The following is a 15382-nucleotide window of genomic DNA, read 5'->3' on the forward strand; positions in this document are numbered from 1 at the left end:
TTTCTGTTCAATTAGGGAGTGCATGCAACATTAAAGAGGCTCAACTGGATGATCAACACAGTCTCTTCTGACCTGTTTTGGGAGCCTATTATGAAGATAGACACAATGAAAGAGTTAATCCTAATTACATGCTTTCTGACAAAAAAGAAAGACATGCAGAAAAATGATGCAGAACCATAATTTAAAAGAACTTCCCTCCTTTATCTGACTTTGAGAACTTTATGGTGAGGAGGAGAAAGTACTCTTTCCTGGTACTAACAACTAGCAATGAGGACATAATCTTGCCCTTGCAGATTTCATACAGAATAAAATCCAGTCTTTGGTACACATGTGTGTGAAGTTCAACTCAAACATACACCTAAAGATTTTATATACCAAGGATTATATGACACTATACTAAATAAAAATAAAGTGAATCGCAAATAAAAGATGTTTTCAGAATTTAAGATCAAAGTAAACTACTGGTAAATGATGCCCTAAGTAGCCTGATAGTATTTCCATCCTAGCTTTTATTTAGTTACTGATGACTGGCATTTCCAATTTGACCAAAAAAACCCCAAAACACCAAAACAAAAAAAAAAATCCCATCAAACAAACCATTGGAACCTTTAATTCAATTAAAGAAAATTCAATACCTTCTACAATTCTATCATCAATATCTTGGCCAGAACCATAGGACTCTGTTAAATACCTGTAAAGCAAGATAGAAATATCAGTATCTTTCATGGATCAGGTTGCCCCAATTCAATAGGATTTAGCATTTACTAAATACTTACTATTTACTAAAGGGAAAGCATATTGATTACAAGTTCCAAATACCTACGTTTTTAAAATAAATGCAGTTTGACTTTTCTTTTCTGTTAAAACAAAAATATTCTTGCAGACTGCAGATTTTTTTCAATACTTCACGACATGTTAGAAACTTCTTCTAGACTTGCATATGGAAATCAAACTTTTACACAAACATAATGAAACTATTACTTTACTATCTGTATTTACCAATAACTTTAGTAAACGCATAAGGTTTCATATGTATTTCCAGAATTAAAGACTGTTTCCATGCATACAGCTTCTGTGGTCAGAACTATTAGTGTTGCTAAAAATCCCAGATGGAGATGGTGAGATGGGAAACTGCAGGTGTATAATCAAGGTAAGATTCAATTTAGCAACTGAAGAAAGCATTTGAAAATAATTCCACAACGTAATTGCTCCAAAGCTGTAGCTTGCTTCCCCCCAACCCTGCGCACAGGGCATGCTTTCTGGAAATTCACAAATAAATCTGGGTCGAGTTAAAAACAGTTCTCCAAAATGAGGCCTTCCAAAAAAAATTCAGGAGTACTAACAGAGCTGTATTAGTACCTTTTGCTTTCTGATCACACAAGGGAAAAACCGTCCTGCTTTTAAAACTCAATGATGTTTTGTACACGGACTCCACGGGAGCGGGTGGTGGGGAGAAGCAGCAGCAATATTTGCCTGCTGTGTAATCAGAACTTCTTTTGCTGGGAAGCAGAATAATAACCTCCTTTGCAAGCATTCCTCAGGAGATGTTCTCCCAGTTCCTGCCGTCTCTTTTTTACTCTTACTAGGATCTAAGTTAGGATGTTCCCTGTAAAAATCGTTACCAGCACCTTGCAGTAATTCTTAAAGCTCTGTTAAAGGTTGCACAAGGGCAGAGAAGAGCAGTACGAAGGACAGAGAGCCGTGACAATTATTCATGGGATGTGGAAGATAACACCGCTACTGTACATACATACTAGAGATACTAGAGAATACATGATGTCAGGGAAGAGGGAATTACAGATTTATACTGGGGAAACAAGGACAAGGTGGGGAAGGGAGTGTATTCACACTGCCTGCACTGTGCTTCCCTGGATCATCAGGACAACTACGATACAGGTGAATTTAATGGAGCAGTGCTTTCCAGCTACAGTGTTCCAGAGTGATATAAAGCAGTTAAAGTATAAAGCAAATATGGTCAAACACATTAAAATCACATAAGAGAAAGCAAGGCTGATATACGTCAGCAACACAGCCACCACGTAGTTTAATATGCTTGATTTACTATTCGTCATACATGAACATCAATAAATAAATAAATCCCATTATTCAATCTTATTCAGTAAATTAGGGTAAAGTATAATAAGGAATCTCTCCAGTAATCTCAAAATCAAGAGTTAAAAACCCTGGATGCTTAAGCAAACTAAAGAAGCAAAGACAGGGAAAACACAGAAATGCACATTTATGGCAAAACCAACAGTCTTGCAAGATACAGTTAAAATGCAGAGTTATGTTTTTATCTACCACAATACCAGATGTGCAATACCAAAATGACTGCATCATAAACCATAACTACTACATGATGTCACTACAACAAAGTTAAGGTTTCTGTGAATATATAGCCATTTCCATATTTTATTGTGTCAGCATTTAAGTTTAACCCTATGAATTTCTTGTATTAGAGTGTACGTAGAAGTATCTTATTGAACGGTGGCTTAAACCGACTGATTACAATTTCCCTCTGTCTGTATGTCAACCAAATGCATCAACAAAGGAAATTCAATGAATAACTTTGATCCAAAAGCACAAACCTCAAAACAAATTTAGTGTTTTCTGTCTTGCCAGCTCCTGATTCTCCAGAGACTATGATGGACTGACTCATTTTGAGCACTTTCATGTCACGGAATGCTTTATCAGCTTAAAAAGAAGAACACGTTAAACATGACAAAAATTAATATTCAGGAGAGTTACGAGCATAAAGTTAAGCTACAATACAAAAACTAAAATGTAACATTTTCAGGAATAAAAGAAGTAAATCTTTACAATTGAGTGCCTCACAACTTACTGAAGTCTGTTTCCCTTTCAATTATATTATAGTTGCTCACCCTCAAACACTGACATTTAAGAGCTTAAAGTCTTTGAAAACAAAGACCTACTCAACTATATCCGGGACAAAATAAAACCCACCACCTAGAACTAAATCTCTTGAATTAAATGCAGTTACAAAATTGTAACCAATCTTACTTTAAACGTGCCCTTTTTTACAGGCAAACTTTCAGTTGCACTTTGTAACAAGTAACATCTGAGACAAGGAAACTTGGAAAAAGGTGAGTAGTTTTCTTGTTATGCAACAGGTACTAAAACCTCAGCTTTTTATACTTTTGATTACAAAATGAAATGCAACACAACGAGAAGGTTTTTAACAAGTCAAATGTTGATTTGTAGCTTCCAAATTATTTTTTCTTAAAGTGACTGAAACCAGGTTTATCCTGTTAATAACCTTTAAATGCATTTTCTGCCTATAATACAAGCATATAAAAAGAAACAGTGCATGTGCTCTGGCAACATAATAAAAGGCAAAGGAAATCACTACACTGAAGGACAGTGCCAATCATAATTATGTCATTCTTCACTTCTAAAATCTGAATATTTTTTTTAATGGTTGTGAATTATATTTAAATTGCTTAGACATAAAACGCTGGAAGTAGAGAATAACAACAAGGTTGCCAGCATTGCTAATTTACAAGTTCTTCAAACTCCATATTAAGGGTGAGAAGGTTTGCAATCTTAGCAATCAGTGTTCTTATTTTGTAACAGTTTAAAGTAAATTAATTGCTGTTACAGGTGGCAATCTAGGGGATAACTGCAAAGTATTTAATGTTTGTTTTGTAAAAGACAAATACATGCTCAATACATACCAATAGCAAAAACATGTGGTGGCAACGTTCCAAGTGATCTACCCTGGTACTTTTTAATAGTATCTGAAGAATAAAACTTAGGTATATCAAAATACGGATTCACTGCAATAAGAATGTTGGCTACATACGTCTGTGAAGAAAACAATTAACAGCAAACTATTAGCTAGCATCTAACCAAACAGTTAACAGCAATTTTCTATTACTATTGAAGACTATAGCCTAAGCATAACAATTACATTTACAATTCTCTCCAGCTAACGCAGATAAAAAAAGGGATATATTTTCAGAGTTCCTCTAATTATCTTCTCTGGACTTCTCTGAAAAATCATGTCTCAGGAGAATTTCCTAACCATTGAGCTGTGGAACATGTCCTGAATTTGACCTTTCTCCCAATCTCCTTTTAAATTATTTCCTATTGTCCGAGTGATTGGATCAAGGATAAGACACCACAACCTCCTCCGCAAAACTGAATAAACTAAGCTTCTGGCTAGCATAACACACTCTGCTCCACTGAGGAGGATAATTTTTCAATATCTAATGGAAGCAACTCAGCAGGAAGGACTGACGGGATCCTGTCTGGGAACACGCTCAAGGCAGGCAATAAAAGCATTCAGCCGAAAGAAATTAGCTATGGCTGCTTCCACGGTGAGAAATACAGAATGCAAATGTTCTCTCACAGAGAAGGAATTTGAGAATAACCTCAAACCAAGACTGCTTTTTACCTTTCCACAGGAAAAGGAAGACTGAAGATAAGGGTTTTTTTAAGGTTTCTGAAAAAAACTTTCATAGCTTGGTTATAATGGCTGGATTCCATGCAAGAAGAAAAGACGTCTGAATCACAGAAAAAGGCAGATTTGCAGGAAAAGGTCTGAAGAAAGTCAGATAAAACTTCAGCTTGAATAACTTATTTGGTTTGTTGCTACTGAGGATATCCCCTAAGAAACTTAAATTTAGACACTATCGTTATATGTTGATATAAGGCTGGATCACACAGAATATATGAATTTTCTTAGATGCTTCTATTTTCAGCAGTTATTTCACTGAAGGAAAACATTTCTTCAAAAGCTGCAAGTACTAACATTAGTTTTCCCTTTAGTAACAAGGGCTTGTTACTAAATTACATTTGTTAATTACAAATCAACATTGTAAAAAAATTGCAAATGTTAATGAGCATTAAACAAAAAGCAAAAAAAAAAATATTGATTCAAACTGTATCTTAAAATTACAAAGGAAAAGTAGTTAAAAATATAAATTGAACCTTTTTTTTTTTTCTCCAGAAAATACATCCGCTCAGGACAATCTACTAGTAGTATTTGTTTACAATGAAGAAAGGCTTTATGAACCTAAATACTATCCTACCTCATAACCAGTTCAGTTTTAGAACTTTACTTCCTTGGGGGTTTTATTGTTTGTTTTTTTAATTCTTATTTTTCCAGAACAGTGTTCAAATGGCCATTTTTTATTTATTTATTTTAAAGCTGGTGCTTGATCTTGAGCCATAAAGAATTTATAGCTATGCAAAGTTAACTGCAACAAAGGAAAACAACTATACTTTCTTTTTGTATTTATATACAGTGGTTTTAACTCCAATTCACTTTAGAACAGTATGGTAACACAAAAGTTGATTATTTTAACACAGACACTTAGAAAATATGTAGAAGTACTTCGTATCATCACCAGCTTTCTATTAGAATCAAAAATGAGAAAGAAAGAAAACTGTTATCTTTCTTCTATTTCACAGCTGTCAGTGTCCGGGCAGATGGCAAGGACAAAATGTAATTTAGTCAGAATTCATTAAGTACAATTAGGCAATTTGATAGCAATATAAAAGATTAAGATGGACATCTGAGCTAGGAGGTGTCAAAGACGGCACCTGTTTGCTTCGTTCAAAAATAATGAAGAAAGAAAACTATCTTTGTTAACAGCCACTCTACTGCCGAAGTAAGTTACCTGTTGGAACAGACCTTTATGATACAACGCTGTGCTATGGTTGCACATGAACAGTCATGTAGAGAAAAATCTATTGCTCTGCCTGGTAAAAATTAGCTAACATTAATGTGATTAATGTGATTCAGATCTCAAACAAGGTATAATGTAAAAAAAAAAAAAAAAAAAAAAAAAAAAGAAAGGCCTAAGCCTCCTAAACTTCCAGCGTTACCATTTCTGTTTACTTTCTGTTATAGGAAAAAACAGAATTGTAAACACTTGTTTTGTTTATTTTTTTAAAGGACATCATTAGACCGGTGGTCATGACATAATACTTACGTAAATTCTGTCCTTACTGTACCGAACTTTGATATTGTGAAGGAGAGTGGCTTCATTTAGATACATAAGGGAACCTGCAAGTAAAAGACAATCATATACCATTAAGGGCTCAGGACTAGCTTCACGTACAGCCAAACCACGAAATTTTAGGATTACTGGGAATTTTACTTCCCCTCTCTTTGGTTATATTTTAGTCCTATCATTTCTTTATACTGTCTTGAGGCAGAACTGCTGATTCAATATATGTTTTAAAAACCGTAGACCTGCTCTTTACTCTACAACTGGAGCTACAGAGAGTTGCTGAACAAGGAACTGGACTGCAGGAGACTTGACACAGGCCCTGCTCAGCGTAGGCTCCCTTTTACCAGCCTTTCAGACAAATATGGTGCGCCTCTCTCCACGCCGTCCCATAAACGCAGAAACTGGTGCCTACCAAAATCCCTAATACCAACCTTTTCCTTCCTTCCTTCCAGCTCCCCACTCCAATCTCTGCCACAGTGTCCACAGGGTAATATCATCTAATGGACCTTTAGAATAACTACTGTCTCCTGGTGATTTTTAGATATTAATATTCACTGATTCAATGGGGACATACTGTCCTAGAGGCAGCAGCAAGCATCACTCCAACACCAGGCACCAGTGCAACCTCTTGTGTTTCAATTCTGAATTTCATTGCTACTAGGCCTCCTCAAAGAAAATGGTAGGGGGAGGAAAAAAAAATGTTAACAAAACAAAACCTATCTATTTTTTTTCTTAGCTTGTTAATATAAAATAACCAAACCAACTCTACTGAAATGTTACAAGGCAGCGGCTCAAGGGAGTGAGCGGGTACGCACAGAAAGCTTCGGACCATACAGGTTCACATTCTGGCAAAGCTGGTTCTTGTTTTCAGCTACAAAGCATTGGAAAGTTTTGGTAGCATTAATTACAGAGGTCATTACCAGTTCCCATTGTAACAATATTAAAAACATTATCCCTAAACCAACTAAGGGCACTACTCATTACACAGCTTCTGTTTTCAAAATATGCTCAATCCTCTTTTTTTTCACTGCTTAATATTCAAGTGCACAACACTGTTTTGTCTAGTTACAACTGACTGACTACCATACTGGTAAACCTTACAGTATTAGCGTCACGTAAGAAGTTGTATACATCTGACTACTGTTGATGGAGTAAGCACCGTGCCTGTAATTGTAACCGCTATCCTGCTCTTCACGCAAGGGCCACAGACACATGTCTCGTCTGTAATGACCAACAAAGTTATTTCTCAAGTTGGACCGAGTTGGACCAATGCCCTTTCTCGAGGTCTCCAGCAGGGGAAAATGTATTCCAACTTATTTACACAAATGTGCAGGATGGGCTGCCAGTTCTTATGACCCGAATTCAACCTGCCCGGCCACCTCGCCCTGCAAGGATGCCTGAAGCTCAGTAAGCAGCTCTTAACATCTCCTTCAAGGCTCTTCCTGATGAACCAAAAGATACTGACAAAGGATAATGGGAGCATCTCAAGAGCCTCTGTGTTTTCATCTTCAATCTTTCCCCCTTCCTTCCGCAGAGGGCCGAGGAGTGGCCCTGCCTCACACCCCTGACACCAGATCGGCCTGAAGCAGAGGCAGGTTCAGCAGCCATTTGCAGCCTCCCTCTGGCTTGCGTAGCTCCACTGAGTAACAGCCCCTTCTTCCCTTACGTGACCAAGTACAGCTTTGCTTCAAACGGTCAGAATCATTCATGCTTCTCAAAGGACCCTGCAACTTCTGGGTTGTTTAGAAAAAACCCTCTTCCTCCACAAAATCCCTTGCATGCACATCCCTGTGTTGGCGGAGGCACACAAGGCACGCTTTAGCTTTAGGCTAAGCAAAATCTCCCTTTGTATCACAACAGCCTTGGAATGGGGACTGTGCACGGTACCTTCATGAAGCAGCAGGCTGGTCCCCATCACCGTGGCCCTTCCCTGCCAGCCCAGCAGACCCACACCACCCACGCACCGCGCAGTTGCTGGTAGAGAGGCACCCAAGTGCAGGACTTCTCCTCCTCCTCTCTCCATAGAATCACAGAATCGTCTAGGTTGGAAGGGACCTTTAAGATGATCAAGTCCAACCATTGACCTAACACTGACAAAAACCATCACTAAACCATGTCCCTAAGCATGACTTCTACACATCTTTTAAATACCTCCAGGGATAGCGATTCCACCACTTCCCCAGGCAGCCTGCTCCAATGCTTGATAACCCCTTCGCTGTAGAAATATCCAGTCTAAACCTCCCCTTCTGCAACCTGAGGCCATTTCCTCTTGTCCTATCACTTGTTACTTGGGAGAAGAGACCGACCCCCACCCTGAAAGGAGGTTATACAGAGTGATAAGGTCTCCCCCCTCAGCCTCCTTTTCTCCAGACTAAAAAAACGCAGCTCCCTCAGCTGCTCCTCATAAGACTTGTTTTCCACACCCCTCACCAGCTTTGTTACCCTTCTCTGGACTCGCTCCAGCACCTCAGTGTCTTTCTTGTGGCGAGGGGCCCAAAACTGGACACAGTATTTGAGGCAGGGCCTCATCAGTGCCGAGTACAGGGGGATGATCACTTCCCTAGTCCTGCTGGCCACACTGTTCCTGATACAGGCCAGGATGCTGTTGGCCGCCTTGGCTACCTGGGCACACTACTGGCACACTCAGTCCACGTGGCTGAGAACATGGTGTTGGGACCACAAACCTCTTTCCACCTTCACCTTTTTTAACAAAGTCATCCCAAGAGAAAGTCACATTACAAGGAGACAGGCCAGAAACAGAAATTTCTGCTTGCTCTAATGAAAGTTAAAATCTCCTTCTCCCCTTGTGTATGCTTTGGTGGGGGGGCAGGGTGTTAACTTTTGACGTTTGCTAATTTTTTAAGTCATTTGGATACTCAGTATTGAGCTGGGGAACTACTATACAGTAATTGTCTACATACACTTAAAGAACGAATCCTCTCCCTTGACTGTATCTTCATAAGAACGTCACAGGGTTTGCAGTATGTTTTAAAGGAAACAGTCATCAGTTAAGCATCCTAATAAAAACTTGATAATTATCTAAACAACAAAGGACCCCAGATCTCAGTGCATCCCCAGTACTCTCCTAGCAAGTCCCTGTTAAAGCAGTTAAACCTGCAGACTTGGTGCGTAATGGGAGCTTGCATCCCAAGGGAACATTGCTGCCTTCACTCAAGACATGCAAACTAAGGCTATGTCAGCAACTTCGAAACGCATCTTCTTTAGAATAAATCCTTTAGAAGAGGCATCCATATCCACAGGCAAAGGAAGTCACCGGAGAGAGAGTTCTGAATATTCATGTGGCTCATGCCTAAATATAACCAGTGTATGTATGTACATTTAGTAGTCCATACATTTACTTACACACACACAAAAAGTTCACAGAATTGAAGTCAGGCACTAAAAGCTAGGAAATACCAATATCAAATATACTCACACTGGCTCTCCTGCACACACAATGAAGGAGGGTTTGTATGGAAAATAAATTTATCAAGTAATTACAAGGCTCTGCATTTGTAGAACTATATTATTTTTTTTCAAGATTCTTATCTGATACACTGCCACCCTTAATTTTTTTTAAAAATTGTTTCACCTCAGAAATAAAAAAAAAAAAAAAAAAAAAAAAAATCTTTTCTTTGGCCATAAAAAATACAAATTCTACATACGGTGACAACCCCCCCAACACTGAGTTGGGTTTGAGAGGAGCAGAAGAGGAGTGTGAATCACAAAAAACTTTTATCTCTGTATTGCTTGCAATCTTTACTGAAAATTCACATTTGAGGAAGGGCTAGATTCTCAAAAAGGTGTCTCTTGCAGCTAGTCCATTTGCGATATGAAAGACTAAGGGTGCAGAAAAGCAATACTTCAGCAACTTAATTCCTAGAAGGGAGTTAATCACTAAAGCACAGGTTGGAATAGTAAGTGTATGATTTAACTAGTCTTTCATGATTTTTCAGAACAGCATTATAAGGAGAGACTGAAAGCACTCAGTATTTTATTTTAAGTTTATTCTTAACGATCAAAGATGCTCCGCACAAATTCTCTCTGACAGGAAGGAAAATGAACTTGGGTTACACATCTTGTAAATAAACCTTAACTAGCGAACAAAAAGTGAGAATATGTTAGAAAAATCTCAAAATAATGTTTGATACAGAAAGGATTACTGGAAAAAGCATTTTTAAGTTTTATATTTTAATCAGTAAGCCAAGTAAAACATTTTCTCTGATAGGAAGACTGTTTTAACTTAACTGAATAGTATTTTGCTGGAATCTCAAATTACGTTCATGATCTCACTACAAATTTCAATTCCCTGACTGGGACAGGGAAGTGCCAGGACACCTCAGTAAAATCCCTGTGATAGATACACAGATTAAGTGCATTTCCCTAACAATCATCACGCGCAGAGAATACAGATACTAACTTCACAAAGTTTCAACCCACATAATGATTGCAAAAATATAAGCAACTGGAAACAAGGCTACCAGCTTGGTTCCACCCATGATGACACCGCACGACCTAAGTCAGACCATAAGCCTCAGATCTCATCTTCTTGTTCCTTATGGAGCAACTGTAACAGCTGTACTTCCTGTCATGGGATATAAATACTAACCCCTATTCCAAAACAGGAATTGTGGTTAAATAATCACCTAAACAACTTTCAAAGTCCTAGCCTCTATTTTAAATTATGAAAAGTATGAAGATACTTTTGCCCACCATTTACAAAATTATTGGTATTTTCCACCAACCAGTAAACACCATGGGAAATGTTTAAAAAAAAATTGCCTTCATCGGGTTTTGAAGACAGGAGAGTCTCTGTGATTTGCTCACCCAGAGCAACAGCAGCAAGATATTTGTTTAACAGTTCTCTGAAAGCTGATGCTAGCGCTTACTCGTCTTTTTTCTTGGTGCTCTCTCCCCTCTCCCCAGATTTGAATACCGTATTTGTTTCCACACATCTAACTAGAAAATATTTAACAAAATAAAAGCCCTGTGGATCAACACTGAAGTTCATTACACAAGTTCACCTCAAAACTCCATCTCCAGCAGTACTCCTGTATCCAATTCACTATAACCTATTTCCTTTTCCAGTGGCCCCAATTTGTCCCGATTCCTGTCTGGTTTTGGGAAGGTTATCTTAAAATTTACGTTCAATTACCTGTACTTCCATAGGAACACTGTCTGAGAAATGGGTTACATGCAGGAAAATGCTGTACAATACAGCTGCTGATAAAATAACTAATTCTTTTGCTGCACTGTAAAAGAGATAGTTAACCCCCATAATGCTGAACACAGCTGATCCCGGTGCAGTTAGGTGACATCTGATACATATCTGAAACCAGGTAACAGTTGTATGTGGGAACAATGTAACTATGACTTCTTCTGAAGTGTTCAACTGAAAACTAAAAACCACATAAATTATGTTTATAATGGGCTTACTTTAAGCAGTTTAAAGGACTAGTAGAGGTCATACATAAATTCAAGCAAAGAAGCAAAACAAAGACTACAAGGAAGAAACAGGAAGCTTGTAAGGAGCAATATTCTCTTCTATACAGATTTTTTTTTTCAAATGCATAATTTATTTTAAATTTGTAACTTACAATTATCTTCTACATCCTTTTTGCTGTCTTCTTCCGCAGGAAACACTTGATTGATAGCAGCCTGGAAAGTCTGTTAGATGAAAAAGATTAACATTGTCAGACTTCCATAAAAATAGAAATATAGTTCAAAGATGCCTGATGTGATGACACAAGTGAGTGCACTGTAACTGTGAATGGTTTAAAATGAAGTTGCCAGCTTGATACTTTGGCATTGGAAATTTTACTGAGTTATCGGGTGCAGATAGGAGCTGCTGCATTTACGTTACTGCACTACATTATAAAAATGCATTCACTGTAATATATATTTTTATTGCCATAATATTTGATGTTAATTTCCAAAACTGCATGTAATATTGTAATATTGTGTAATATAGAAAATAAGGATTAAAAAAAAGTACTGTAAAGGGAACAGCACTGCAAAGGACACACAACTTCCTCAGTTTTGTGAAGAAGCACAAAGAATAAAAACCAAATAATTTGTTCAGTCGAAGGACTGTGCTGTCATTATCATACGGTGGTTTTAAACACTCCTACCTAAAGTGTTCCATACATAACATCCCCTGTATCCCCAAATACTGTAGCTTTGGTTGTTGCTTGTTGGGAGTTTTTTCTTCAATAAATCAATACTAAAGTAAAATAAGACCTTCCTTCAACCCTTGTATTCCAGTTATACAGAACCGCTATTTATCAAGTGTTCACATCCAACTGGAAAAATTCCTAACAAAAGCGACTTTGTTTCTTCTTTATTCTCCAGAAATCATAATTTAAGTTGTTGTAAAAAGGAAGGAAAAACATCCTAGCACACACACATTACAGCATCTGCACAAAAATAAGTATTGTAAGAGGTAGGTTCTTAATTATACTTTTTTGTTTACCGTAGTAATAGCTTGTTTGCACTACCTATGAATGAACAAAAACCCTGTTGTACCAATTAAAGACGACAGCCGCCATGCTGCTGCAGGCACAGGCTCCTTTTCCCCCGTGGAAACGGAGACAAGAAGTCTAGTCTAATATTTGAAAGGCAACCAACTGGATCTAAAGAATGACCTTAATAAACAAACATGTTTGCTTGTTAAACATTGTATTCAGCAAGACAGTCCCACGAGAAACACCTCACGTGGAAGTTTACGAGAAATACAGCAATTTGCTTGTCTTCACCTCAGTGCAACAGATGCAATACGTGAGCTCTTCTATCCTACATCACCATGAACAGCCACAAATTCCAACTGCCTTTGAAGTGGGAAGGGTTAAAAATGTCTTGAAGCAGAACTAATTGCTGCCAGGCAGAAAACATAAGTCTATGATATCCTTTCCCTACAAAGTTATCATAAAGTATACAATTAGTAGTCATAATAAATTGTATTTTGTCATTCCCTTATCAGGATCTAACGCAGAAAAATATGCACAAGAAGTTTTGCCAAGGGAAACAGAGCTGCTCGATGACACTGGAATGTCTGAACGTCCATCAGGCCACCTTCCTCCAAAATATTCTTTATCAAAGCTTGGTGGAGCTGTGAAGGAGCTGAACGTCTTTACCTACCTCAGAAAGTTGCCAGCTGCTATTCAGAGTTTTAGCAGGGCAGACATTCCTCCTCCTTCTTTCCTCTCTCTCACAATATTGCAGTTAGAACATATTATCCTAATAATTTTCTCCGCGAGTTTGTCAACAATAAAGGTGCATCTCATTGGGTAAAGATATATTTGAACACAACAGTCTCCCACGTAAGCAGTTCACTGTGCATGAAACAGTGGAAAAGTTTAAAAAGAGCATGACTGGCTCCCTGAAAATCTAACGTCACTTCTTGTTCTTGTCTACTGATGTGTAACCCATGTTTTAACCACTAAAAGAGACAGATTTTTTTTTTTCCACAGGAGAGAATGAACACGATATCCAGCTATTCTGTAAGACTCTTAACAGATCTCTGATACTTTAACATTTCACAGATCTAAACCCAGACATACCAGATCTATCCCAGAAGAGGAAGGAAGAGCTTTTTCAGTGGCCTCACCACTCAGCCTTCTGATCCAAGATAAATTTCAATGAAAAAAATAATGAGAACTCATGCTGTATTATGGCCTCCTCCATTTTTTTTTCACTCCATGTGAATTGTGAATTCATTTCTAGACTATTTCAAAAGCGATAGAACAAATAAGCAGTATGAAGACGAGTTATCTAAAAGCTGATGTTTTTCTGCTCGACTTTTTTAAAATCGGAACATGAAGCCTAGTTTCAACTACATCAACAAAGAATTTCACTCCCCTGTTTAACGGCTGGACTGCTTTATGTAAGGTGATTACTTGTTATGTAGGTTAGCTACTATGTAGTACGTTACCTAGATGTGCAGAGCTCTGAGTATTGCCAATTACTATTAAAATCTAATATATTAAATAGGAAAATGGGCAAGGTAACCCAGGGCTGTCGATAAAAAGTCACCCAAAGAAATTCTTTACTATGTTGTCCCATTTATTTATTTTTTTTTAAAACATCTTTTGTAAGGAGAAAACACTTTGGACATTTGGTGGAAGACTTTTGCATTAAGGCATGGTTCCGCAATAACTCGTTCTAAGGCAATGGTGAGGGTGTTAATTGTATCAGACACTAAAGTCTCAGAAGGCAAAACAGGGTTTAAGGGGTTTTGTAGAGTTTTTTTTCCCCTCTTTGTAATGAAGCAGCCCTTGAAATCCAATGGCAATCTTAACTATTCTCCCAGAAACCAGATGAGTGAAAAAAGATATCTTTCCATTCAAGCAGGATCTTCTTTCTACCATGTAATCCAATATGTGTAACCACGTCTCCCTTTATACCTTCCAGATACAGACATGAGACATCCTTACTCTCAGCTGTATTTCACAAACCAACCTAAAGCAGTACAAACAGCGTGTAAGAAAGACAAAAACATGTCTCATTTGCGCAAGCGAGCTGTGCTCGCCGCTAAAAAAAAACAAAACAAAACAAAAAAAAAAAACCAAACTCCAACTCTTAGCTTGAAACACTGAACTTTGGACATTCTGATCCTTACTTTCAAAGTACATTTATTCATTTATACTTAGCCTAGAAAAATACCTTTCTGGTTATTCACAGCATACCAGAGCAGATGCCCCATAAAGCCCCCCATGACCCTTCAGAGCTGGCGCAGAGCCATAAGGTGCCTCTCAGTTGACCGCAGGAGGAGTGTCAGCGGGTGCCTGCAGCACCACATGCCTTCCCAGTGACTGCCAAAAACTCCTTACTGCTGATGCTCTAAGAAATGCCTGCACCCCTCAGCGCCATGAGGGTACTGGGATGGTATCTCACGATGCAATTCCCTCCAAGGCATCTCTTCCTAATGGCTCTACTTAGATTTCGGACCTCCAGGAAAAGAGTAAATTCTCTGTCTGGCAATTTCACTGTCATCTGCCCTGTTACAGCATCAAGCAACACAACAAAATAAGATATATGCAACAGGATCTGAGGTTATGATTCCCAGTAAGTTCCGAAAAGTACGCCCCGAGTAGAAGTGTAAATGTAATACTAGTTGAGTTTAACAACTGGCTGCCTTTCTACCTGCCTCCTTCCTTCGTACACCAGCGTGGAACTGCTGGTGGGACATGGGCAAGGGCTGCCAGCCCCACTCCGGTCCAGAGCCCATCCTCAGGGCAGCACTCCAGCCCTAGGTGGGACCATGCTCATTAGCAAACCCCTCTCCGGTTTCTCTGTTTTCTTTCCAGTCGTAGCATTTATCAGCCTTGCAAGCCGATGATCTAGATTTCGGGAAGTAGCTCCCACCATGTAACACATGCATCCTCTGTTCTGATAACATGCTC

General features: G+C 38.4%; 1 protein-coding gene across 4 annotated transcripts in view; it reads right to left on the reverse strand.

Moving 5' to 3' along the window:
- MYO6 (myosin VI) overlaps positions 1-15382 on the reverse strand; it is a 115994-nt gene that overhangs the window by 66361 nt on the left and 34251 nt on the right. For all 4 annotated transcript variants that reach the window (XM_054194098.1, XM_054194100.1, XM_054194099.1 and 1 more), the window contains exons 3-7: positions 11579-11648; positions 5961-6034; positions 3696-3825; positions 2589-2694; positions 636-691 (exon numbers count right to left, since the gene is read on the reverse strand). In XM_054194098.1, the coding sequence (XP_054050073.1) occupies positions 636-691; positions 2589-2694; positions 3696-3825; positions 5961-6034; positions 11579-11648 (436 nt within the window). The remainder of the gene's footprint in view (positions 1-635; positions 692-2588; positions 2695-3695; positions 3826-5960; positions 6035-11578; positions 11649-15382) is intronic.

Source organism: Rissa tridactyla, chromosome 3, assembly GCF_028500815.1.
Source record: "Rissa tridactyla isolate bRisTri1 chromosome 3, bRisTri1.patW.cur.20221130, whole genome shotgun sequence".
Lineage (NCBI taxonomy): Eukaryota > Metazoa > Chordata > Aves > Charadriiformes > Laridae > Rissa > Rissa tridactyla.